The 26025-nt window shown below is 36.3% G+C and overlaps 2 protein-coding genes across 7 annotated transcripts in view; one reads left to right on the top strand and one right to left on the bottom strand.

Annotated features, from left to right (window-relative positions):
• doc2b (double C2-like domains, beta) overlaps nucleotides 1-20234 on the top strand; it is a 300599-nt gene extending 280365 nt beyond the window's left edge. For all 4 annotated transcript variants that reach the window (XM_058776339.1, XM_058776336.1, XM_058776337.1 and 1 more), the window contains 4 exons: nucleotides 6327-6484; nucleotides 15335-15416; nucleotides 15504-15600; nucleotides 17554-20234. In XM_058776339.1, coding sequence (XP_058632322.1) covers nucleotides 6327-6484; nucleotides 15335-15416; nucleotides 15504-15600; nucleotides 17554-17690 — 474 coding nt within the window. In that variant the 3' untranslated portion in view covers nucleotides 17691-20234. The remainder of the gene's footprint in view (nucleotides 1-6326; nucleotides 6485-15334; nucleotides 15417-15503; nucleotides 15601-17553) is intronic.
• Nucleotides 1042-26025, bottom strand: si:ch211-209a2.2 (L-asparaginase). 3 transcript variants are annotated; one of them, XR_009271359.1, is made up of 8 exons: nucleotides 25820-26025; nucleotides 25480-25575; nucleotides 23485-23648; nucleotides 21367-21450; nucleotides 21125-21224; nucleotides 20975-21037; nucleotides 5227-5545; nucleotides 1042-1741 (listed from the first exon to the last, which is right to left on the bottom strand). XR_009271359.1 is itself a non-coding variant. In XM_058776343.1 (7 exons), the coding sequence occupies exons 1-7, from the start codon at nucleotides 25919-25921 to the stop codon at nucleotides 5336-5338; spliced, it is 828 nt and encodes a 275-aa protein (XP_058632326.1). In that variant the 5' UTR covers nucleotides 25922-26024; the 3' UTR covers nucleotides 2469-5335. The 3 variants fall into 3 exon arrangements, 2 of the variants coding, with proteins under 2 accessions (XP_058632326.1, XP_058632327.1); XM_058776343.1 differs by lacking the exon at nucleotides 1042-1741 and having other exon boundaries at nucleotides 2469-5545; nucleotides 25811-26024; XM_058776344.1 differs by lacking the exons at nucleotides 1042-1741; nucleotides 5227-5545 and adding an exon at nucleotides 20376-20560 and having other exon boundaries at nucleotides 25811-26022.

Genomic DNA, 26025 nt, shown 5'->3' with positions numbered 1-26025 from the left:
TTGCTGATGACTACCAAAAATCAGTTTAATGAAATAATCAATTTTACCGGTTTTCCTTTTTATTGTTATTTCCGGGTGATGATGTCAAAACATAAAAATCCACGCATTCCACTTAAGTATTCTATTTATTATGATAGTTGTGATGTTAAAGCATTAAAAACCCCAGTGTATGCCAAAATGTCAGCAGGGAACTTTTACATACTCTGTTTAGTTTCTGTAACTAGCTTCTACCACTTCTTCGACTGCACGAGATGATAAAAACATTTTTATAATTTCTTGGGTCAGGAAAGAGTCAGCGTGTATGATATATTTCTTCCACCCCTAAAGCGAAACACCCGCTCTGGCTGAATGCACTGAATGCATCTGCAGAAAGTTCACATTCCTGTTACATATCATATATTACACAGCTCTGCTAGAATCAGCACAAACCACTGCTTTATATGCTCTAGCAGGAGAAGGGAAACATTGTGCACTTCAATAAGCTGAAAGAGCACAGGTTTAGGTGTTTACATGCCGGGCAAAATCAGCTTAATGGGCAAAAATCTAGACGTGTCGATAAGTTTATTCCTAAGCCATTTAAGACCATATGGCAATCAAGTAAAAGCCCAATAAAGGAAAATGCATTTACATGACCACACAGCTTAATAAGCGTAATCGGTTTAAGAACGTGCATGTACTTGTCAAGCATGGGGAAAACAAATGCAACAATAAAGGAGGAAAACAAATAGAACAATAAATATTTTTTAATTAGTTAGTTTCCTTAAGCATGTTGCTAAATACTGTCATCAACATATTCTATGCCAAAAATGAGAAGATAAGTTTTCAGTGGACTTTCAAAATTTGCTTTGCAAATGAAAATATACAGTTGCGACGGTTTTGTTAATTTCTATTCATTTACTCAAGTTTTAGTTTTTTTTACCAAATGGGATTTGTCAACGCTGATAGCCTCGTGACAGCACCCTTGACACGGACATCTTGGGTTTGAGTCTTGGCTCGTGGAGCTTTCCCAATCCCACCCCCCCTCTCTCTCTCTCTCTCCCATTTTGTTTCCTGTCAATACATACTCTCAAAATAAAGGCAAAAATAAATCTTTAAAAAAATGATAATAAATTTGGTAATCGATCTGGCAGAATCAGCGCATTTTTCTGTTTGGGCTAGCAATTCATGGACAGCTTTTCTCGTGCATGAAATCACCCACTGTCAGGGATCAGTCACCATCACAACAGTCACCACCCAGCACAATCACCCGATCACAGTCACCTGACTTCTAATTGCACGCACCTGCTGACACCAATCAACACCACTATAAACACACACACTCCCATTCCCCACATTGTCCGGTCTACCGTTTACTATATGGACAACTCTGGACTCTCTACGATCACTGCTTACCAGTTGGATCCCTCGCCGATTCTCCCTCGAAGCCTTTGATTCCCGATCCGAACCTGCAAACAAAGACACAACTTCAGCCACAGCTAAGCCATCTGAACTTCACACTAACTTGCTCACTCACCTGCTTTTGGTCACTCCCGATCCTGAATCCCCGAATCCCTTCAATAAACCTGTTTGTTCTCACTCACCAGTTGTGTATACCGTGCTTTGTGACACCCGTATTGCCAACAAAGCGATGAAAATCCCATACAACAATGACGATTCATATTGTCATGAATCGGGTGAGCTGTTGTGAATCCACTTACTTGTATCCAGGGGTGTCCAAACTTTCACCTAAAGGGCCAACGTCCTGCAGAGTTTAGATCATATCAGCTTCTAAACACTTGCCAGGAAATTTCTACTGAGTCTGAAAATCTGTTTCAGATGTGTTTAATTAAGGTTGGAGCTAAACTCCTCCGTACCTCCATAACCAGCACAGATTTGTCTAAAATTACCATTGTTTGGCAAATAAATAATTTACATAATTACTTATTCCAAGCATTTTATTATATAAGACTTAGGTTCCACCTCAAATGACAATATATTTATAGAAACGTTCATATTTAGCCAGTCCCTGAACCCATTTAAATGGCTTGGATATGCAAAACATTCACGGCTTTATGCATTGAATGCCCCTGATGCACAGGCTGACAGTGTGTCTGGAAACACAGACAAGCAGAGTGACAAAACCAGTATATATGTGTATACATACGTATATATACACATATACACATATATATATATATATATATATATATATATATATATATATATATATATATACATATACATATACATACATACATACACATATATATATATATATATATATATATATATATATATAAAAGTGCTGTCAATCGATTACAAAAATTAACGAATGAATCGCACATTTTTTCTGAAATTATCGCGATATTTAAGTTTTTAAATATATTTTTATATTGCAATAATTTCACATTCAATCTTCAAATTAATGTTCATAAAACACATTTTTTATATTTGTTTAATGACATCTTTTTAATGACTGAAGGCCAGTATCACTGATACCAAGTAATACTGATTTCCCTTTAAAAACAAATCCCCTAATATTTAACTATTGACTATAGCCATTAAACATTACATTATAATTAAGAGCTATCAATTTTAACATTTATTAGACTTTAAAAATAACTTCTAATTTAAGTGAACTTAAAACAATCTTCACATGAACCCATTTTAATAAATGTTATATTTAGCTAGGCTACCTGTGCCCCTCAGCAGAAATATACAGAAATTGAATAAAGTTATCGAACACTAAATTCTAAACTAAATACAGAAATACTTACAGCTATATGAAAGTTATTGATTTCTTCTTTTTTCTTTTATTCTTGATAAACAGACATCACAGCAGCTGGTTATTAGGTTGTTTTTGGCTGCTATTTCTTTAACGGGTCAGTATCATTGGCTGCTGAAGACTTGGGTCAAACCATTTATGTGAGCTTAGGGGGGTGTACCATTCATAGACCATTCCTACCACCATTTAGCATGCTATAGATCAGCTTATTCAGCCTAATTATTGTCTTTTGTCTTTTTTTCCCCTTTTCTTTTTGTGTATAGCGTATAGAAATAATATATTTAAATAGCTGTTTTAGGAAATGTTACATAAAAATAAAATTTCCTCATTTTTCTCCACTCATGCTTTTTTGTAAATAAACACATTAGTGGACATTCTAGTTTTAACAGTGATCAAACATAAGTTATCATCAAAGCATGAACATTTTGTGGGGAATTCAGTTACAGTGGAGGTAAAAACAAATTCAGTCCAACCCAGGACTGAAGGCTAAAGGCGCCCTGGGGTAAAAGGCACCTTTAATATTATTATTATTATATTATATTATTCTAAACCACTAGATGGCACAAAAACATGGCTTAGCACTTTCCAAAACATTCACTTTTCAAGATGCAAGTTGATTCTGTGCTTACTTGATCTAATATTTTATGTTTTTTAAAATGTTGTAGATTTAAGTAGCAAATGAGAATCGCTCCAATTAATGCATATTTTTTGAGACAAAGGTCTTCTTTATGATTTTCAGTTTTGTTTGAGATAATTAAAGCAACAGTTTTTAAATAACGAAGAATATGTAAAAGTATGGTATTTGGGGTAAAAAGCGCCCCTGCTGTTGGGGATAAAGGTGCACAGTAATTAACATGATAATTAATAGATGGCTGACTTTTCCATTTGTTGACATGACATGGTTGGATTCAGATGGTAAATATCATATATTAGGTTGGGTGTCCATATTAGAGATAATCACCATGTTTAGAATGAAACCATCATATTTAAAAACATGAAAATCTGGAATCTGAGGGTGCAAAAAAATCAAAATATTGAGAAAATCACCTTTATAAAGTTGTCCAAATTAAGTTCTTAGCAATGCATATTACTTACTAATCAAAATTTTAGTTTTGATACATTTAAAGTAAGAAATTTACAAAATATCTTCATGGAACATGATCTTTACTTAATATCCTAATGATTTTTGGCATAAAAGAAAAATGGATCATTTTGACCTATACAATGTATTTTTGTATATTGCTACAAATATACCCCAGCGACTTAACCGCTAGTTTTGCGGTCCAGGATCACATGTGTTGTTACTACTGTAAATATATATTAAATTATTATTGGATCTCCTTCAATACTTTCATAATCTTTACTTTTTTTATATTAACATATTTTAATGACAGCATATTTTATATTTTTCAAAATAAGCAGAAAATAGTACAAACTTTGCTAAAGTGATTGTTTTGAACAAGTATTAACTTAGACATTATTTTAACCCCTTAACTGTCACTCACAGTTTTGAACACAGACATGATAGTGCACTATCCAAACTTATTTTTTTATAATTCATGAATGAAAACATTTTCCAACGTGATTTTGATGCACCATTTCCATGGTAATGCAATGTCTGATTTTAAAATGGGTTTCAAAGGATGAATTTTGAGATTTTAAGTTTTCAACTGATACATAATTTCTTATGATTTCTAAAGCGTGATAGAGAAAAAGGCAACTAAGAAGACTTTCTGTGACAAAGGTCAGAACTCCTGTTATGATGTAGATTTTTCAGGTGCACTCTTGTCATAAATTAATCTATTACTTTTCCTACATAATTTTTTTACAAAAAAAGTGGTAAAATACCTATTTAGGAGTCTTAGACCTTTCCAACGATATATAGTTTGTCATGATTAGATTAGGATTTAATTGTAAAATAGTGAAGTAAACGTAGGCGTCCCACAGGGTGGACGGTGACAGTTAAGAGGTTAAAAAAACATTATTTTAGCTGAAGTATTTGTATCAATACCGTGTGCCTTTTACCCCGTGTGTGGGTTGCCACCTCATACATTTATAAGATTTTTAAAATAAACAACTTGAATGATTTATTTCCACAAAAAATCTGTTGCTCCATTAATATTATATATTATATATATATATATATATATATATCAGTCCTATAGTACACCACTTGGTCAATCAAATTGCAGGACTGAAAGTTATATAATGACAAACGTTTCCCAAAAGTCTTTAGTTTTTCCAAGTTACTTTTCAGTTAGCCTTCACGAGTCAGTTTTAAAAAGATAAGCACCACCAATTTAGATCAGTCTTTCAATTTAAAAAATGCCATTAAAATTACATTTGACAGGTATGGAATGCTCTCCAACCCTGACATTATGAGATTTCCCAGCAAGATTTTAAAAGTTATAAGTAGTTTTTTAGCTCTATTCACTTCTATCCATTAATTATCTGTCACCCACCTGAAAGATCAGCACACAGACAGCAGACTGATCTGGGATCTGCTCTCAGGACTGCAGTACAGGTAGAGGTGACAAAAGTTAAACACAAAGACTGACTTGGGATGTGCTCTTAGGCCTGTGAGTGACTCCACCAGCTGGCAAACAGTACGAAGCGTGTTTGTTGTGTGAAGAGACTCTGCAATGTGTGTGTGTGTGTGTGTGTGAGAGAGATCTCCAGTGGGGACGGAAATGAGACAGCAGTGTGTGGGGGATGAACAGAGACGCCTTCTCCACAGCTAATTAACTTCATGCTTGACGGCTTTGGTGGGTCCACAAAGTTCTGAGAGCAAGAGAGAGAGAAGATTTACCTCACATTCAACAGATGAGATCGTCATAAAATGTCTAGACAAGAAAACACTGGAAAGAAGAGAGTGGTGCATGAATCTAATTGAGAGAATTAATAAATTATCTACTGGGACACAACACTTGTGTTTTAATAGAAATTTCCGCCTATTTATGAGCTGATAATTAATACAACGAGATTCATAGAATTTCCACTTATAAATATGTTTATTAGGGTGTAACGATAAATCGATTAATCTAATGCATCGCAATTCTCTCTGAAATCGATTCTGAGCTTAGTTTTAACAGCAGATGGCACTGCATGCTTTAGAAACAGCTTGCTTTCAGTTCCTTACACACACACCACTTGAACTTAAAATAATCATTCATAAAGTTCAAAAAGGTTGAAGTGAATTACAAGAGTGTTCACAGTGGGTTGTGTTTACATTAACCTTGCGTCATAAAAGCAGAGGTGCAAGTACATTTAACCACTCAGTTGAACGCACAAGCGGTCTTCTTCGTGAGCATTTGAGTGTGCAGTTAAGAACTAGCCTAGAGTGCCATCTGCTGTTAAAAACTAAGTTCAGAATCGATTCAAGAGAGAATCACGATGCATTAGGAAAATCACAGAATCGATCCATTAATGGATTTATCGTTACACCCCTAATGTTTATTTATATTATGTACAAGCTACATCAATCCTTTTCTTTATAGTTCTTAGCCACTGGACTGACGGCTGTGTTTTCTATTTGTCTCTGTGTGTGTGTATCTCAACACAGATCGACAAGACAGATGACAAGTCTCTGGAGGAGCGAGGGCGCATCATGATCTCTCTGAAGTACAGCTCTCAGAAGTGTGGCTTAGTGGTAGGCATCATCCGCTGTGCCCATCTCGCTGCCATGGATGCCAATGGCTTCTCTGACCCCTATGTTAAAACGTAAGTTTTTTTCTGTACCAAAAGCACAGTTTAGCTGTTCATGTGCAGGAATACTAAAATAATCCGAATTCAAGTAGTTTGTTTTAGTGAAAACGTTTCATGTGGAATAAAAGATCCATGCAGTAGTAAGAGTATGTGAATTATAGATATCAAAGGAAATCCAATCTCCTGTTGCTGAATTTAGTAAAGTAAGTTAACTCAAATCTGTGGTATAACAATAAGACAGGATCTTTTCATGCATTGAAGCTGGAATATATTAATGTTTTTGTCAAATTACAAATAATCTGTGAGTGAGAGGTTTTCCCTACATAGATTTGATGCACCACAGAAAATGGAAGTAATGGTAGATGTTCTGTTGAGTTCATTGTCATTGTCATTACACCGGTTCTGTAAAACAGGTTTTTGGTTCATTCAAAGGGGTCATGAACGCAGAAACCAAAATTCCATTGATCTTTTGACATATAAGTCATTGGTCATTGTACTATAAAAACATCCTGTAAGTTTCAGAACTCAAAACTACCGCATTAGTCTAAAAACAGCTTATATGGCAGCCAGTCTGCCAAAACAACAGCTTGTAGAATGTACTAGAGGTCGACCGATAGTGGATTTTACCGATACCGATAGCTAGGTTGGACCACACTGGCCGATACTGATTAATCAACTGATAGTTTTCAAAATGGATACTGAAAGAGAGCTAGTGCTTTACTATTTAAAAAATAAATAAAAGCAGCAACAGTACTGAACCATACTTTGTAAATGAATAAAAATATTAATATTATTTACTATATTGATCATTAAAGTTATTTCATAATTTGCTAATGTTAAAAGAAGAAACTTTAAAATGTAAAAATATAGCCTATTAGTAGCTAATAGTGAATGTTGAAATGAAAACACTCTAACAAGGAACAATACTTCTACAGTTTTCATTAATGCTACGAATGGACTTTTATTGTTAAATGTTACCATTTAATTTCAACAGCCATGCTTAAAGATGGCCATGTTTAAATATCTACACAAGGCCATAGCATTAAAATTACATACATATGGATATTGTATGTGTACTCACACACTTTATTTGCTTCTATTTTTTAACACTTGATAATTATCTAATCAAAAAAAAAAAGTTACGTCGAGCAGCGCTGCGTCTAGGAGAACTCAGAGGTATCTCACACACACACCAGACGCTTTGCGTTCAGATCAAGTGGCGGTCTAAAACAAATTATTTAAATCACCAAACGGACATAAGTTTGCTTCAAGAATGAACAATGTGGCATAAATGAGTTTGAAGTTCGGTGTTTAAAAAAACAGAGCAAGTGGAAAGAGAACGCGCAATCTATTACAGCTCTCTACATGAAGCATACCGACTTTATTAGAGCCACAGAAAGACAAACGTTTTGCTGAAAAATGCACAATACATAATTTATAGCCTAGGGTGAAGTCATTATATACATTCACAACCATTTGGGACAAATATAATGTAATTTAATAGAAAACTATGTGAATGGCGTTCTGTTCCGCGGCAGGCTTTTCTGTCGGCTGTATTTAAATGCGCGGTTGGAGTTTCCCGCTCTGTGCAGCGCTCAGTGTCACGTGTCAAAATAAACAACATGTGCTGTCAGTGATTTCCGCCTCTAGAAGCCGCTCTTGTACTGTATAATGCCAGCGGACCCTTCTCAGCCATTCCGGCAACGGTTGCAAACCGGAAAACTATCGGCATGGATTTTTGCCGATAACCGATAGTTGTGGCAATCAACTATCGGTGCCGATTAATCGGCAAAACCGATGAATCGGTCGACCTCTAGAATGTACAACTCTATGATGTAATAGTGTGGATAAGCACTGCCTCCGCAGAGGAAGATCAACAACTGCTTCTACATCCCTGCCTGTTTAGCCCCGCCCACCAATTTGCGCATGTAGTGTTTACGAGAGTGGCGAACATGCAGGTCTACACAAAATCCAGACGATAAAGATGCTCCAAAGACAAGACGCTGTGCTGTCTTTCCATTGCTTTCCTTCTGACCGAAACATTATGCAGGGTTCGTACAAGGTGCTTAAAGTTCTTGAAGTACTTGAATTTGACTTTTTGAAATTCCTGGAAAACCCTTGAAAACAGCCATATTTATGAAAAGATACTTGAAAATTACTTGAATTTTTAAAAGGCAGTATATATGAAATTAGTGTTCATTTTTGTTTCTGATAAAAACAAACTTTTCACGCAAAATTAACAATGCTGCACGTGTTAAATACCATTTCTCCCGGCTTTCGGGAGCGCACGAGATCTCACGATATTACTCCTTGGGGTGAAAAGCGGTCTCGCGATATCAGTATAAAGCTGTGTTTGTGGTAAAACCTTTGATAGTGCTTGCTCTGTCTTTTATTGCATGTGCTGTTTGTTTGGGTTTCATTTGGGAACGCATGTAAAGTCTGACGCGCTTTGTGTTGCACTGCTATCATTTACAAGCGTGGAGCGTCTGCATCTCAGCAGCTCGGTCCACAAACTCTTCCTCTGCATATAATGTGAGTTTGGGTTGCTTATCTGGGAAAACAGTGCTCATTCGTCTCACTAGACTCATAACGTAAATCATTTATAAACATATGCCAACACAGGAGAATACATTGACATACAGGTGCATCTCAATAAATTAGAATGTCGTGAAAAAGTTCATTTTTTCTTGTAAGTTATTTCAAAAAGTGAAACTTTCATATATTTTAGATTCATTGCATATAAAGTAAAATATTTACAGCTTACAGCTCATGAAAGTCAAAAATCAGTATCTCAAAATATTAGATTATTTACATTTGAGTTTCAATAAATGACCATCCCTACAGTATAAATTCCGGGTATCTCTTGTTCTTTGAAACCACAATAATGGAGAAGACTGCTGACTTGGCAATGATCCAGAAGACGAACATTGACACCCTCCACAAAGAGGGTAAGTCACAGAGGGTCATTACTGAAAGGTGTGGCTGTTTACAGAGTGCTGTATCAAAGCATATTAAATGCAAAGTTGACTGGAAGGAAGAATTTGGGTAGGAAAAGGTGCACAAGCAACAGGGATGACTGCAAGCTTGAGAATACTGTCAAGCAAAGCTGATTCAAACACTTGGGAGAGCTTCACAAGGAGAAAACTGAAGCTGGAGTCAGTCCATCAAGAGTCACCACGCTCAGACGTCTTCAGGAAAAGGGCTACCAAGCCACTTCTGAACCAGAGACAACGTCAGAAGCATCTTACCTGGGCTGTGGAGAAAAAGAACTGGACTGTTGCTCAGTGGTCCAAAGTCCTCTTTTCAGATGAAAGTAAATTTTAAATTTCATTTGGAAATCAAGGTCCCAGAGTCTGAAGGAAGAGTGGAGAGGCACAGAATCCATGTTGCTTGAAGTCCAGTGTGAAGTTTCCACAGTCAGTGATGATTTGGGCTGCCATGTCATCTGCTGGTGTTGGTCCACTGTGTTTTCTGATGTCCACAGTCAACGCAGCCATCTACCAGGAAATTTTAGAGCACTTCATGCTTCCTTCTGTTGACAAGCTTTATGGAGATGCGGATTTCATTTTCCAGCAGGACTTGGCACCTGCCCACACTGCCAAAGGTACCAAAAGCTGGTTCAGTGACCATAGTGTTACTGTGCTTGATTGGCCAGCAAACTCGCCTGACCTGAACCCCATAGAGAATCTATGGAGTATTGTCAAGAGGAAGATGAGAGACACCAGACCCAACAATGCAGATGACCTGAAGGCCACTGTCAAAGAAACCTGGGCTTCCATACCACCTCAGCAGTGCCACAAACTGATCACCTCCATGCCACGCCGAATTGAGGCAGTAATTAAAGCAAAAGGAGCCCCTACCAAGTATTGAGTACATATACAATAAATGAACATACTTTCCAGAAGGCCAACAATTCACTAAAAATGTTAAAAAAAATTTGTATTGGTCTTATGAAGTATTCTAATTTGTTGAGATAGTGAATTGGTGGGTTTTTGTTAAATGTGAGCCAAAATCATCACAATTAAAAGAACTTAAACTACTTCAGTCTGTGTGCATTGAATTTATTTAATACATGAGTTTCACAATTTGAGTTGAATTACTGAAATAAATGAACTTTTCCACGACATTCTAATTTATTGAGATGCACCTGTATTTCTAAATATGCGATTTGTTGTACATCGCGATTTCAAAATAAAAGTCGCTCTGAGTTTGCCAAATATTAAAATTTAATAGATTTAAATATTCTTGAATCATGCTGTAAAATGAAACATCATTTTGGCGCCCTCTGTAGGCATGTGTGTAATACACAGTGTACTAAAGTTGGTTATATTCATATTATATATAGGCATATTACATTATGTATTTTAACAGTTTTGTTCAATAAAACTATGTAATTAATGGTCATATTAAAGCCTGTTTTTCACTTAAGTTTATTTTTATTACAAAAAAATTATCAGATTACTCAATTGTTAAAATAATCAGTAGATGAAAGTCAAAGTGAAGAAGTGACCCATACTCGGAATTTGTGCTTTGCATTTAACCCAAGTGCAAACACACATCATGAACAGGAGCACATCGGAGCAGTGGGCAGTTGGGGGTTCGGTGCCTTGCTCAAGGGTCTCACCTCAGTCGTGGTATTGAAGGTGGAGAGAGCGCTGGTTACTCACTCCCCCCCACCGTCAATTCCTGCCAGACCTGAGACTCGAACCCACGACCTTCAGGTTACAAGTCCGACTCTCTATCCATTAGGCTACGACTGCCATGACTAGATTACCAAAATCAGGCATGTGATTGGCTAAGGACAAAAAAGCAGGAAAATATACTAAGACAACCCCCACGCCGATCAAACTGGTGGTGAATCTATATGGATAGTAAAGCAGGACCCATAACAACTTATTTGAACAAAAAAATACATTTTAATTTATTTAACATGCAACTTTTTTTTTGTACAGTATGACACATAACAACTTATTTGGTGGATGTGTAACAGTGGGAATCAAAAGCAAGTGTCTTGTCCACTGCTCCATCACCACCTCTCTCTATAACAACAACCATGACAAAAAAATATATTTTAACTTATTTTTGTTTTACATTTTTACCCAACTTTAACTGCTAAATGTGCAACATGCAAATGTTCATGTCAGAATCTCATTAACCTGGAGTCCCAGTCTCTGTCACAATAATCATATAGGCTATGTGATGTTTTAGGCCTATTTTGCAGACATCCATTTAAAATGTAGGCAATGGCTTATAAAGAACCTTTTTTCCATATCCAGGTAACGTTAGCTTTGCATAAAAAAATGGTTATCATTCGCATGGCTACTTTTACTTGAGTAAAGAAGTTAAATCAGTACTTCTACTTTTACCAGAGTATTTTTTAACACAAGTATCTGTACTTCTACTTGAGTACGAGAAGTGAGACGGACTATTTTCTTTAGCGGAAGCAATATAAATCGTTTTTAAATCAATAAACTCCTTTTAAAATCAATATTTTGTGTCAAATTATTGATTTATTTTGTAGGTAGCCATATAATAAGCGGGATAATGTAGAGTTTGTCTTACATGTGCTTCATGAGGCACAAACGCGCGGTCTCTTGCTTTCTCTCTCCCTCTGTCATGCACGCGCTACGCGGTTTGGAGCACAGTCTCTGTCTCGCGGGCGCGGGCGCACTCACTCGCTCGCTCTAGATTCCGGGAGAAACTATTTGCGGCCATCAGATTCAGTGAGCTATATATTTAATATAATAATTAAAATATAATTATTGATTTTTCATTAGACTATTTTTTTGGTGCCCCCTCAGCACTCGGTACCCTATGCACAGTGTGTGATGCGCGTGGTGGGAGCGGCAGCGCTGAATGAACCTTATTGAAAAGTGTTAACTTACCATCTTATCAGTTAACGGTTAATAATCGGATAATGATTTGCGGTTGTCGGTTGGGAAAATTAACCGAAATGAGCATCCCTAATAGCTAGCAAATACAAGTAAGTTAATGTTAATGCAGCTTAAACATCCTGCCATAGTGGAAAATCACTCAAAATCGATCATCTAATCAATCGACAACAAAGTCAAATTAGTAACTTATAGGTTATGTATAGACACAAGCAATAATACATATACCCAGATCATCCGATCCGGCGATGTTCTTGTCACTATACCACTGTAGCGTGAGAGCGACTGAGGTAACTTACACTGCGCAGCAGGGAGCTTGATTGACAGGTGATCTGACCAATCATACTTCGCCATTTGCGAACGGTCGCAAATACGTCCTTGTTGATACTTGGAAAGGAATGAAAAATGCATCTCTTTGCCATCTGACATGCCGCCCGGTGTGGCCCTGTTGTGCGGGGACGGCGATTGTGATTCCGTCCCGGGTTACCATGGTGACGGCTGTGAGATGGGCCCTCCTTTTATTTTTTTTATTTTTTTTTTTTTTACAGATCTGCATGATTCACATAGGTCACATTTTCAGGTCGGAAAATCCGGAATTCTGGATTAATCCGTAAAAATCACATCCCTGCAAAATAATTGTTAGTTACAGTCTATGGTTGTGAGTAATGTTAGCCGTTAGAGTGCGCATCGATCTGCACTTCGAAGTTTAATCTCAAGTAGTAGACCATCCAGGAATCTTTGGCATACTCTTTTCAACATACTATGATTTGGGACACATTTGGGACAATGTAAAAATCTTTATAACATTATAAGTGGACCTCAGAAAACAGTACAAAATGATTTAAAAAAGGCTGTTCATGACCCCTTTAATATAGAGATGCTTTCAAAAGAGCTTCCAAAGATGAACATAACTGATGTTCATTGCATATGCAAACTGATATCAAAACGTTTCTTCTTTTCACTAACATTTATCATTAATCATTCGTGATCCAGCTTCACCTACAGGAGTATAAGGTTTTTTTGTTTTTTTAATGAATCTTTGCAAATCGCCTTTCCTAATAATATGTTAGTTAGCCAGTTTCGCGGCTGAAGTAAACAGTACTGCTCGTCACCCAGAACTCATTAGCAGAACTCAGCAGAGCTCATTAGCATTTAAAGCAACCTAGACTAAAAAAAACGGCTAGCTGAAAACAGAGCTGATTTTGAGAGGAGAAAAAGGGTGTTTTTTACACTACCATTGAGAAATTTTAACCAAAGTATGTTATAGACTTTTCATTAAGACCCTGAAGAATCGTATCAACTTGTGGAAAATGGGCATCCGATGACCCCTTTAAAATCGAATAAAATGCATACAATAAAAACAACTAAGTAAGTTAGCTGATTACTTTCAAAGTTCTTAGATATCGTTGTCAGTTCGTACTGCTATTAACACAAGACAAGCAGATGCAATGAGACTTGTTGTCCAGTCATGCGACATTCCACATAAAGCCTATCCCACAGGAATGAGCTATGAGCTTTTGAGCAAGGCACTTAACCCCAAATATCTAAGGGATTATCTCTGCAATAAATGTACCATTAAATCACTGGATAAATCGCTTGCTGAATGATTTACCTATAATGTTGGATATATGTACGTGCACATATATGTTTGTAAGGAAATCCTTAGCACATCCATTCATCCTGCCAAACACAAGCATCTGAACCATTAGTCAACGCTTAATATCAAAGCAGTTATGTCATGAGCTTAGAATTGTGTCTTTGATAGGGAGAAATGCAAATGCATGTGTATTTTGAGGACTGGAATGTGTTGGGGGAAATGAAGCAGTGATCTCTGCGTCAGCACACAGAGGGGATTAGAGCTCTCAACTCCCTCGCTTCCTGAATCCAACGATTTATAGAGGGATTACAGCAGTGGGGCACTATGATTTTGTTTCTTACATGTACAAACATTGGTCAATTTAACCAGCCTGGTTCTGACTCTACAAAAGCTTTGAATACTAAATTATTAATTCGTTGTTTCAACAAACCATCTGCAATTTTCAGATTGTTCTGTCATTCCTCTGTTTTTCTTGCGTATCTACGCACAGAGCAGTTTTTCCAGATTGATATCACTTGATGTTCTCCTTTTTGGGAAGTAATTGAAATTGATTTGCATTCATTTTAAACTACAGGTGCATTTAGTCACTAGAAAAGCTGAATATAACAGTTGTCCAGCAGCACCATTACAGGAGCAAATGTCATTCCCTGTCAAGAGAGCTCCAGGGAGACTGTTACAATTCAAAGGAAATGAGCCTTTTACAAGTTTCACTTTTACTTTAAATGTCTACTGCCATTTCTGTACCATCCTGAACAAGACACTGTTTGATTCATTTAGGCTTTTTACTCTATTATTCGATGAATTCTGTTTGATTCGTAGATGGATAAAAATAAAGAATGCCATTCTACATAAATATCTAGGGAAATTATATTATTGCCTTTACAAAAAAGACAGGCTGTGATTATTAGGCTGCTGGGTTCACTGCCTGGATCGCCTTTAATCAGTCTGTTGGCCGTTTGTTTGGCTGGTGGTCTTTGTAAAAGAGCAAGGGACCCTCATTAAGAGGGCTTGCAGGAGTAGAGCCGCAATGAGAGCAGACAAGTGAAGTGAGGTTGTTTAATCCTTTTTTTTTATTTTAAGAATGCTCCAAGAGCAAATGGTGGAAATGTCCTGCGATGAACCTAGTTTATTCTTTCAGCCCTCCATATTTTATATACAGGAGCTGCAATGCCCTCTGGTGGACATACTGACTTGTTGCATACAACAAAACTATTCTGCATTTGTTTCAAATGCGCTCCCAGTTTTACTGCCTTTGCTAAGGTGCAATTATTTCAGAATAATTCATGTGCCAGAAAGAAGTCGACTTAACCTTTAGTGAAAGATCAAACTAAATGCATCTCTTTCTCTCTCTCTCTCTACATTACCAATGTATTTCAGGTATCTCAAGCCAGATGAGAACAAAAAATCAAAGCACAAGACAGCTGTCAAAAAGAAGACCCTCAACCCTGAATTCAATGAAGTAAGATTAACCTGACCGATGCCTGATTTACAGACTCTGTACCTCATTTTGTTTTTATAAATGCTAATTCCATTCTCTCTATAACAGGAGTTTTTCTATGAGATCAAGTATGCTGACCTCAGCAAAAAGACCCTGGAGGTGACCGTTTGGGACTATGACATTGGCAAATCCAATGATTTCATTGGTAGGAACTATTTACACCACGTTTAAACCTGTTTTTATATATCTTTATTTTTTATTATTATTTTATATCATTTTATTATTAGGCTATAATTTTCATTTCTACTGTTTGCATTAAGATCTGTCATTCAATTTTACATCAACCCATACAAAATCATTTTACATTTCTTGTTGTAACTGTATAATTTTTACATGTTTTATCAAATTATTCATAAACAAAATGAATAATTTATTTGCAAAGAACATTTTATGTAATTGTCTAATATACTAATTTACTATAATTAGACTCCAAGACAGCAACAAATTATATTGCTATAAACAATTACATGAAAGAGAAACTACCAGGAAAAACATTACTGTTTTTTTTTTCCAAACTGATGTCGCGATAATGTAATTAAGACTATCACAAACCATTCTTGCAATTTTGACAAAACCCTGTAACCCAGCTGTCAGATTAAAAAGCTGAATTACCAACCAAATGTAACAGAAAACCAAATGTTTAAGTTTGGAAAAAAATGTGTACATTATCAAAATATGTAAGATGTTGACCCAATTGACCCTTTGCAAAAAGAGCCACCCCTCTTTGTTGCTATGTCCAACAAGCCATGGCGCTCACACCATACATTCTCACGCAGTAAAATAAAAATAAAAATACATTGTGGAGTAAAGAGGAAACGCTTAGTATGAAACTGGGTCTCAGCTTTCAAACGTTGTCATTTTATAAGAAATTCAAACAATAAGATACTATTTTGTGGCTCTTTAATGTGTCGTGACAGATCGCTGTAGCGCGTTTAAGTGGCAAATGAACTGATCATCTAGGGTGACCAGATTTTGCAAGGTTCAATACGGGACGTTTGTCAGGCATCTACATTGTCATCTGAGGAGATTACAAAGATTAAACGAGTGTTTTTTTAAACTCTAAAACATGAAATGTGGAGTTATCTGCTTTTGCTTTAAAACAAACTTTTAATATGTAAAAAAAAAAAAAAAAAATACTTTTAATGAACTTTAATTTTGTAAATTACCTGTATTTGTTTAAGTTATTATTAATTAATCAAAACAACCCAACTGCAGGTTTATTGATATTACTTGGAATGCACAATAAAAACGTGATTTCTGAAAAAGTTATCGGTTTTTGCAAATTAACTCTTCCTATATATATATATATATATATATACATACATACATACATACACATATACACACACACCCGTACAGTTACTTTTTATACAAAAATAAAGAAGCAAATTACAAACCTTAAGACAAAAACAATAGATACAAATTAAATATTAAATACACTTGTTTTTCTAATACAGTAGGTTTAACATGTATACATGTATTTAACATCTTTTGTTGTTTGATTAACATTAATGAGACAGACAGGTATTTAATTAGGCTGCTGTCCCTTTAAGACCGAATGAATGTAGTATACTGACACACCTGTTTACGTTCACTTAAGCCATAACTAACTGTATTTATGTGAGATACTCCACACGATGGACATTTTGACAGCTGTGTGTGTATTTGACAATTAAAGAGCAAGAAGAACCGACCGCAGAACTGATCCCGCCTTCACTTACTGCAGGTTAATCGATAACAAATTGTGATTGGATGGTAATTTTGTTCTACGAAAAGCTTAGTTACTTTTGATCTGTCTGTTCTCGCGTGACAGAACACTTCTACTACTCGCTCTGATCACCCAGTAGTAAAGAAATTTTGAAATACAGGACACTTCAAAATACAGCTGAAATATGGGACTGTCCTGGGAAAAGCATTATGATTGGTTAGATCGCCTGTCAATCAAACTCCCTGCGAAGGGTCACTTGGGCAAGTTTTGTCAACTGGCCTGAAATTCTCTCCAGCAGGTCATCTATATAGTTGAGGCCTGAGCCCTATGGGGAACCATTTACCTGTGTGTTTTTAGCTGTCTTAATGGACGTTTCCACTCTTTCTCCAGGTGGAGTCTCTTTAGGTATAAATGCCAATGGCGAGAGGCTAAAACACTGGTTTGACTGTCTGAAAAACAAGGACAAGAAAATCGAGCGCTGGCACACATTAACCAATGAACTCCCTGGTTCAGGGTACAATGACTGAGAGGCTCTCTTTCCAGTGGATGCCCCGATGCCCGCCCCTTTCCTACATGATGTCCATGTAAAGCCCAGCAGCCGGTGATGGATGGATCAACACTCCCAACAGTCCACTGATTTAGAGATGGGTGCCAGTATCTGTTCCCACATAACACACCTGCTCTATCTCTTGTACTTTTTCTGGTGTTGAGCTTGCCGTCTGATTGTGTGGCTTGATGTGGCTTTTGGGCTTATATAAGGGTCTTTAATCACCCTGTGCTTGTACAACCTCATTGAAAATGGAGAGATGTTGTTCCAACAGCCAACAAGAGATCAGTTCCTGTTTTCAAATATTTAACCACACTCTACTGCTCTCTTTCTCCGTTCTCTTGAGGTTTAATGTGTATTCAAGAATCCTGTTTACAGAAATTAGCTGTCAGTAAATGTATCATTATGCGTGTGCATCATGGCAGCAAAGGGGCTCTGAAAATACACTTTCCAAAACAATATTGTTTACAGTCCAAAACCTTTCTGATGCCTATCTTAAGGCCAGACTATAAACTACACAATTGTATTTTACAGACAGATGATTGTGAAGATTATATCGGTTGGTGGAAGTTAAAGAATTGTAGTTCTTACAATATAAACTCCCAACAAATTTGTTAGTTTTTACTTGCCCCTTCTCCTAGTTTGTGGGTGTACTTAATGGGTGTAATTTACCTTTTAGTTTTAGTACTCTCACTGCAAATGAACAGTGTGCCACTGACATTAAGACGGCACACAGCAGAGATTCAATAGCCATTTTTATAGAGAGAAAACAGTTTACACGAGAACACACAAAAATGCAGAAAATGCTCTATTCTAGAAATTAATACTATGGATTGATTATTGATTTTTGGATTAAACACTGTGCCCAAGCCCAATTCATATATTGCATTAACATCTTTTACTCTAAAAAATTTTTCAGTCTGTAAATCCAAAAAAAAAAAAAAAAAAAAAATGGACTGACCAAACAATTGTTTTGAGATTTATTAATGGCATGTTTATCTTATTCTTCCTTTAAGCATTTTAAAGAAGACTAAATATATTTTTTTAAATACTGTGTTAAAAGTCATTTAACATGTTTATTTTAATTTTGTGGCATTAAATTATAACCAGTGTATTATTTTAACCTTTCTGTGTTATTGCATATTTAGCATGCCGTCGGTGGTCATCGTAAATATTATTACTGTATATTTAAGTTATGTTTTTTTTTCCCTCATTACAGATTTTATTCATTAAAGTAAACTCTAGATTGGAGAAAAGACTTCAGATGTTGGCCATTTATTAAACACATTGAAATTCCAAGGCGAGCTGTCTACAGCCCTACGATGCATGTTCACCAACTCAGAAACCTTATCTATCTGACACAGTTCATTGTGCAAGCAACTCCTGTGACATTTTTGTAATTTTTTTGCTTTTGTACACAAACTCTATGGCATAAAAATGCATGCAATGTTCTTGGGCTGTCATTAAAATAACTTTGCTTAATGTTTGATACTGCTGTTCTCCTCTGTAAAAAGAGAGTTCCTGCTCTTGGATGCTACAGGAATGTCAGCCTTCCTTCTCTGACCGTTTTTGTACTTTTGAACGCTATCACATCGCCCGTCAGTTTGCTCTATTGACTGGACATGTGACTGCATGTTACAAAAAATAAATCTTGTCTTGTTTTGATCATTTTAACTCTCAGGCAATTGTTTGCATATGATAGTGGTTCTCTGATGAAGTCAATATATTTCTTCTGGTTCACCTTAATCTTGCACCGAATGGCCGAATTATCGTGCCTTTTCTTTTGTAACAGTGTGTTTTTGCACCACTCACTTTACAGAGATTGAAATTAGCTTTTAATATGGAAATAATACAATACATATGGCATAGTTATATTCTTGTCTGTGTTACACTTAAAACATTGTCTCTTGTAATATGCCTCTTAAAGACACATTATGGGTATCCTTACACTGTGTGATAGTGCCGTTGATGGCATGGGTGCAAGGCTGAGGTGGAGGATGCTTGTATAACTTCAGATTCTGGCATCTGGTAGTGTTAAACATTCAGACTAAAAAAGAAACTTATTGGCTTTGTTTGCTGCCTCACTCATTATACATCTTAAATCGTGTGTTCTTTGTTTATTTAAACCATGTTAAACCATGTTCATTTTTGTGCACGTCATGTTTATGTTGTTAAAAGCCACCTGAAGTGAAAATATAATGAACCACTGAAAGTATTAAGGGTTTAATTATAAAGTCATTATCAAGTGCTGTCAGACACCAGAATCTGTTGTTTACTTTCATTTCTGTCCAATTTCAAAACTGTTCAAGTATTATATCCAGAGTGTTTTTTTTTTTTTACTATGGCGAATGATATTTGCTATTTACATGTTCAGAACTGGAAACCCATATCAAATAAAGTAGAAAAATAAAATGTTCACCTCTTTTTGTCTTGGACATTAATATCAAACTGGAAGAAAACTGTGCCCTTGGAACTCTGCTTAAAAAAAAAACTGAATATTGAATAAAAATGATTTCAAAAATAATGTTAGGAATCTTTGTTTCATTAACCTATTTTAGTTGTGCCAAAAACATGTTTACATGAACATCTTCCTCCATTCTTTCTATAATAATGCTTTTAAAAACTGCAATTAACACCTTTTTGCATAAAAACATTTTATGATCTGGAAAAACTAATGACAAAGACCTTTAAACTCTCTTAAAAGGACAGACACCTGCTGTTCCTTTTGGGCTTCCTGCCATCTGTGGCCTGGTTCAGCCAGTGAGCCTAATAACTCAACAGCTCCACCACGTGTTGTAAGCCTAGTCTCTGAGCATCATCTATAGGCCTGTTGTTGAACCGGTCTCTTTGCTGTCGTTTCAGAAAAGATTGAAATAAAATCGCTTTTAATACAGGTACAGTGATGCTTTTATATCCCTACAGATCCAAAGGTAAGGACACATCTGGCTTTCCTATGACCTTAAAACCTTCTGAAATTTCTTTGTAGACAATATAAATTGTGAATATATATAGTATGACTCCCCCAACAAAAAGTTAGAATTTAATTTACATTTGTTAAATTGGACGAGTTGAAAAGAAGAGCGATGAAAAAGCAGTCAACAGTGCCTAGCATATGGGAAATGCCTTGAGACTACTAGAAAACCTAGCATGCATCTTAAGTGTTTTGATAACTTGATATTATTCTGAAATACTGGCCAAAAAATATGAATGTGTCCAAACTTTTGAGAGATAAACCACTGTGTTTTAAACTCTTTGTGTCCATACCTCAAGATCCGATCCATTGCGGATACAGAACTTCACCGTTTCAGGTTGATCAGTACACACCGCCTAATAAAGCAAATGAAGAAAGATGAGCCAGGCTTAGATGCTTATCATAGGAACAACATTTACTTCACATGTCTGAGAAACCCTCACCACATGTAAGGGAGTTCGACCGTGAGCATCAGAAACGTTAAAACTGACTCCAGCCTTCTTCCACGCCTCCATCTGTTCTGTGTCTCCAAGAAATGCAAGACTGAAAAGCACAATCCATATTCAGGAGACTACAATTATTGCTATTAAGGTTAACATGTTCATCAGGCAGATAAAATCGAGTCTTTTATCAAGTGCCCTCTTTTGTGAAATTAACTTCTGTATAAAAACATAGTCCCACTCACCAGCACATCTCAACCCCAAGTTCCTCTGAGGATTTTTCCAAACGTGCCCCTGCAGAAATTAACAGCTCCACCACCTCCAAACTCCTAGTGATTTAAAAGGTTAATCAGTAAATGTGGGCATGCAACAGGGTTGGAAATTAACAGGGGATTGGGGCAAAAATATAACCCTGCACAATTTCTGTTGCAATTGAAGTGAAATGTGAAAAGTGGTGACTGTGACATTCCAATCTAGATCTGTTCACACTGCATCACATTTCTTTTTATGCATTTTAACCAATCACAAATTTCTGTTGAACTTATGAATGCAGTGGCCAATCACTGACTGAATTCTGCACTCATAAATTCTTTCATTATAAACCATGAGTGCAAATTCAATTTAAGAAATTTTTTTCAGTGTAGACAGCTTCAATGATTATATTTCAATGAGTTTTTTCAAGTGTGCATAATTTGCGTTAGACGCAGAGTGCTTCAGTGTTTTATGCTTGCTTTTTGTATATAATTTACTCCCTGATTAAATAGCTGTTTCGTTTTTCAAGCTACTGCAATAAGCAATATGAAGTCTTAAATATAAAAGCAATAAATGTTTATATGTGGTTCTTAACTGTATAGCCAGAGTATTATAGGCTGTCCCAAAAACATGTTTTGTCTGTAATCTATTAATCAACATTAATAATCATTCTTACAATATCAAGAGCAATAATCAACATAAACAGTCATAAAATTGCAGCCCTACCATGCAAAGAGTTCCTGTTTTTTTTGTTTTTTTTTTATAACTTATATTCTTTATGTAGTCTATTTACTGTATATTATGCATTTGTAGTGTAAATACATGTAAGCCATATTTGAGGAACATTAAACAGTCTGTGTAAATAAACATAAATTTATATGCTCCCACTAAGTCAAATAATGAGAAAGAACCAAATTGCCTATCACAGCAATGCTGATGAGACCCAGATTTACCTAGCCTTATCTCCAAATGACTACAGCCCCACTGACTCCCTCTGCCAATGCATTGATGAAATAAACTGTTGAATGTGCCAGAACATTCTTCAGTTAAACAAGGAGAAAACTGAAGTCATTGCATTTGGAAACAAAGATGAAGTTCTCAAGGTGAATGCATACCTTGACTCTAGGGGTCAATCAACTAAAACTGATGATTCTGGAGACAGACCTTAGTTTTAGTAGTCATGTCAAAGCAGCAACTAAATCAGCATACGATCATCTCAAAAACATTACAAGAATTAGATGTTTTGTTTCCAGTCAAGACCTTGGAGAAACTGGTTCATGCCTTTATCACCAGCAGGGTGGATTATTGTAATGGTCTCCTCACCGGCCTTCCAAAGAAGACCATTAGACAGCTGCAGCTCATCCAGAACGCTGCTGCCAGGATTCTGACTAGAACCAGAAAATCTGAGCATATTACACCAGTCCTCAGGTCCTTACACTGGCTTCCAGTTACATTTAGGATTGATTTTAAAGTACTTTTACTCATTTACAAATCACTCAATGGCCTAGGACCTAAATACACTGCAGATATGCTCACTGAATATAAACCTAACAGACCGCTCAGATCATTAGGATCGAGTCAGTTAGAAATACCAAGGGTTCACACAAAACATGGGGAGTCTGCTTTTAGCTATTATGCCGCCCACAGTTGGAACCAGTTTCCAGAAGAGATCAGATGTGCTAAAACATTAGCCACATTTAAATCCAGACTCAAAACTCATCTGTTTAGCTGTGCATTTGTTGAATGAGCACTGTGCTACATCTGAACTGATTGCACTATGTATAATCATTTTCTATTTTAACTGTTTTAAATTCTTTTTAAATATTGTTGACTTTTTTTTCTTTTTAATGACTTCCTTTTATGTAAAGCACTTTGAATTACCACTGTGTATGAAATGTGCTCTACAAATAAACTTGCCTTGCCTTGCCTAATCGATTACATTTAACTAATATAAAAACACAGAAACCATTAATAAGGTAATTATAAAAATTGCCCATACAAAGGTAAAAAAAAAATACCCATTGAAATCAATTCCAGGGAGCAAATATAAGTTCATTTCTGACCTTGGTATGCAATGTATATCCAGTAAAGCACACAAACATGATAAGTACTTGCAGCGTATGGCATCTCGAAGTGGAGTTTCTTCATAAAAGTCAGTGGCATTCACATCTGCTCCCTGCTGCAGCAAGAAGCGAACAGCGTTTAAATGGCCTTCTCCTGCTGCCACATGAAGAGGCGTCCGACCGCGCTCATCACCACTTGAGACATCAGCACCCTGTCATAAGAAAAATCCACAAATATACATTTATGGTGGATCTACCCTTTATGCCCTCACTTTTTTGATGTTATTTTTATTTCCATAGTTTTACACTGATAAAAATAAATATTATTTTTATTAAAGGTGCCATAGAATGCATTGATACAATATTTTAAATTGTTCTCTGATATCTTCATAGAAGGTATGTGGCTTAGGTAAGGGCAAAAATTCTCCAGAAACGGTTTTACATGTGCATTTACAACCCTAGGATTTCTCCCTAGAATGAAATGGTCTGTTATTGGCTTATTTGGAAGGGTCATGAATAATAATGTTGAGCTCTGCTCTGATTGGCTGTTTCACAGTGCGGCTCAATGTTGAGCTCTGCTCTGATTGGCTGTTTCACAGTGCGGCTCATTTTAGTAGCTCACACAGCAGGAAGGAAACACAGGGAGGAAAATATATATTTCAATACTTTCTCTCGCAGTTATATCGTCAGGTAATTATACTGTATATAAAATGCGGGCATCAGGGAGCCGCTATTAATATGCAGGGCACTGAAACTGCTTTCAAATGCACGATCGCTTTTTACTTTCACTTTTGAGATTCGCGATCGCACGAACTCTGTTTATACTATGGAGCGGCGGTACTTACCACACATTTTACAAGATCAGATGCTTGTCAGTGGTGCTCAGGATCTGTAAATCATTCGCCATCATCCGCAGTCATCTCTCCTTACTCTGTTTCTGTGGTAAGTGAAATCTTATGTACTGCAATGTAACAGGCTACCGCTAGCAAGGAGCTAACCATGTCCCTTTAGTGGCTCGCGTTATTTTATTAGAACGTGTTATTTGCTTTCCGTGCCTTTCTGAATACAGACACCAACCCATCCCTGCACTTCACATCCCCTGCACAGCCTGGAACATAACATTTATTTGCGATTTTCACTGTTGTCCTCGCTTGTTGGGGGCGTAACTATTAGTGATCCCGACTGTTACGTCACAGTCGTTGTTATGTTCTGATTCGCCTATTTTTCATTGGTCTTTTTTATTCACGAGATTTACATAAGAAGGAGGAAACAATGGTGTTTGAGGCTCACGATATGTCATTTCCATGTACAGAACTCTTATTATTCAACTATGCCAAGGTAAATACCGTTTTCCATTCTATACCTTTAATACTTCAATTTTTTTATTGGTCAATATCTGAACAACAGATACATGTATGTGTGTGTATTTATATACACGTAAATATACACAATACACACATTTTATGTAAACACAAACTTTTATTTTGGATGCAATTAATTGCAATTAATCGATTTGAGCGCACTGACAGATAGAGTCTATGATTACATAACAAATAAAGTTTGATAACTCCAATTAATGTTTAAAATAAGTACAGAATTAACTTTTTAACATCTTCGGCCTGATGCTATATTCATTTGTCTAGTACTTTAACTTACATTTCAGGCTGACATCTGTATTATGCAGGATAGACCTAGACTAACTAACCACTTAATATCTTATTTAAGTCTCTTAATATCTCACTTAAGGCTCTTTGCAATCTCCCTCTATACCGCTGATACAAATAAGTAATCAAAAAGATTTACTTTTTCCTATGTGTAGTATATATGATATACTCAAGAGACTGCAGAGAACTGCAGAATAGAGATGCAGATCTGGTTAAAATGGAACTGACAATAAAGTGACATACCAGAGCTACCTTATAGCAAATATCAAAAGTGAGATTGAAGAGTACACTTTAGTTACTCTGCTGCACATCAGACTAGTACAGACATGACAGGAAACAAGCAATCAAGTTGATATCTCTACATAAATTGCTTCAGTACCTCACGTAGATGTTCCTCCAGGCCAAGAATATCTTCTTCTACAGCTGAGGAGTTCAACAGATTAGGAAAAAGGGCAAGTTGGCACGCTTTCATCTCCTGAATAAAATAAAGCAATTTGAAAATGGTAACATTAGCCAGTTACTTGATGACACAATGGAGATTTTATTTTACAAACTGTTTGTTCAATATCACCACGCACCTAGTGATACTAACTCTGACTTACTACCAACTTAATTATTACATTCAGCATACTAGTTAGCTCGTTTGTTTAATAATAAACAAATTACTCTAACGTTACTTCGCTTTAACTAGTTAACGTAGTAACACTAACCGTCCTCACGTTATTCGTCCCAAGCCAGCCGAGGCGAAGAGAAGATGCTACAGCAGACCAATATCTATAAATTTCATCAGGGATCTCTTTTCTTGACATACAAACCCCCATAATAAAAGAATAATTTGCCAGTCACACAGGTTAGTAAAGGTGATTCTTACTTGCGCGTGAATACACTGGCGCGAAAATTAGTGAGTGAGGTCACGTGTCTCGCA

This window comes from Onychostoma macrolepis, chromosome 05 (assembly GCF_012432095.1).
Source record: "Onychostoma macrolepis isolate SWU-2019 chromosome 05, ASM1243209v1, whole genome shotgun sequence".
Lineage (NCBI taxonomy): Eukaryota > Metazoa > Chordata > Actinopteri > Cypriniformes > Cyprinidae > Onychostoma > Onychostoma macrolepis.
Note: the sequence above shows the minus strand (reverse complement) of the source record. Positions and strands in the feature narration are given on the sequence as shown.

Excerpts from the sequence above, each read along its gene's own strand:
- si:ch211-209a2.2 (XM_058776343.1), bottom strand. The coding sequence starts at position 25,921 with ATGGGGGTTTGTATGTCAAGAAAAGAGATCCCTGATGAAATTTATAGA. Across the intron at positions 25,576-25,810 it reads GGACGAATAACGTGAGGACG|GAGATGAAAGCGTGCCAACT; the intron begins GTTAGTGTTACT and ends TATTTTATTCAG. Across the intron at positions 21,451-23,484 it reads CGAGATGCCATACGCTGCAA|GAGTTTGGAGGTGGTGGAGC; the intron begins GTACTTATCATG and ends TTAAATCACTAG.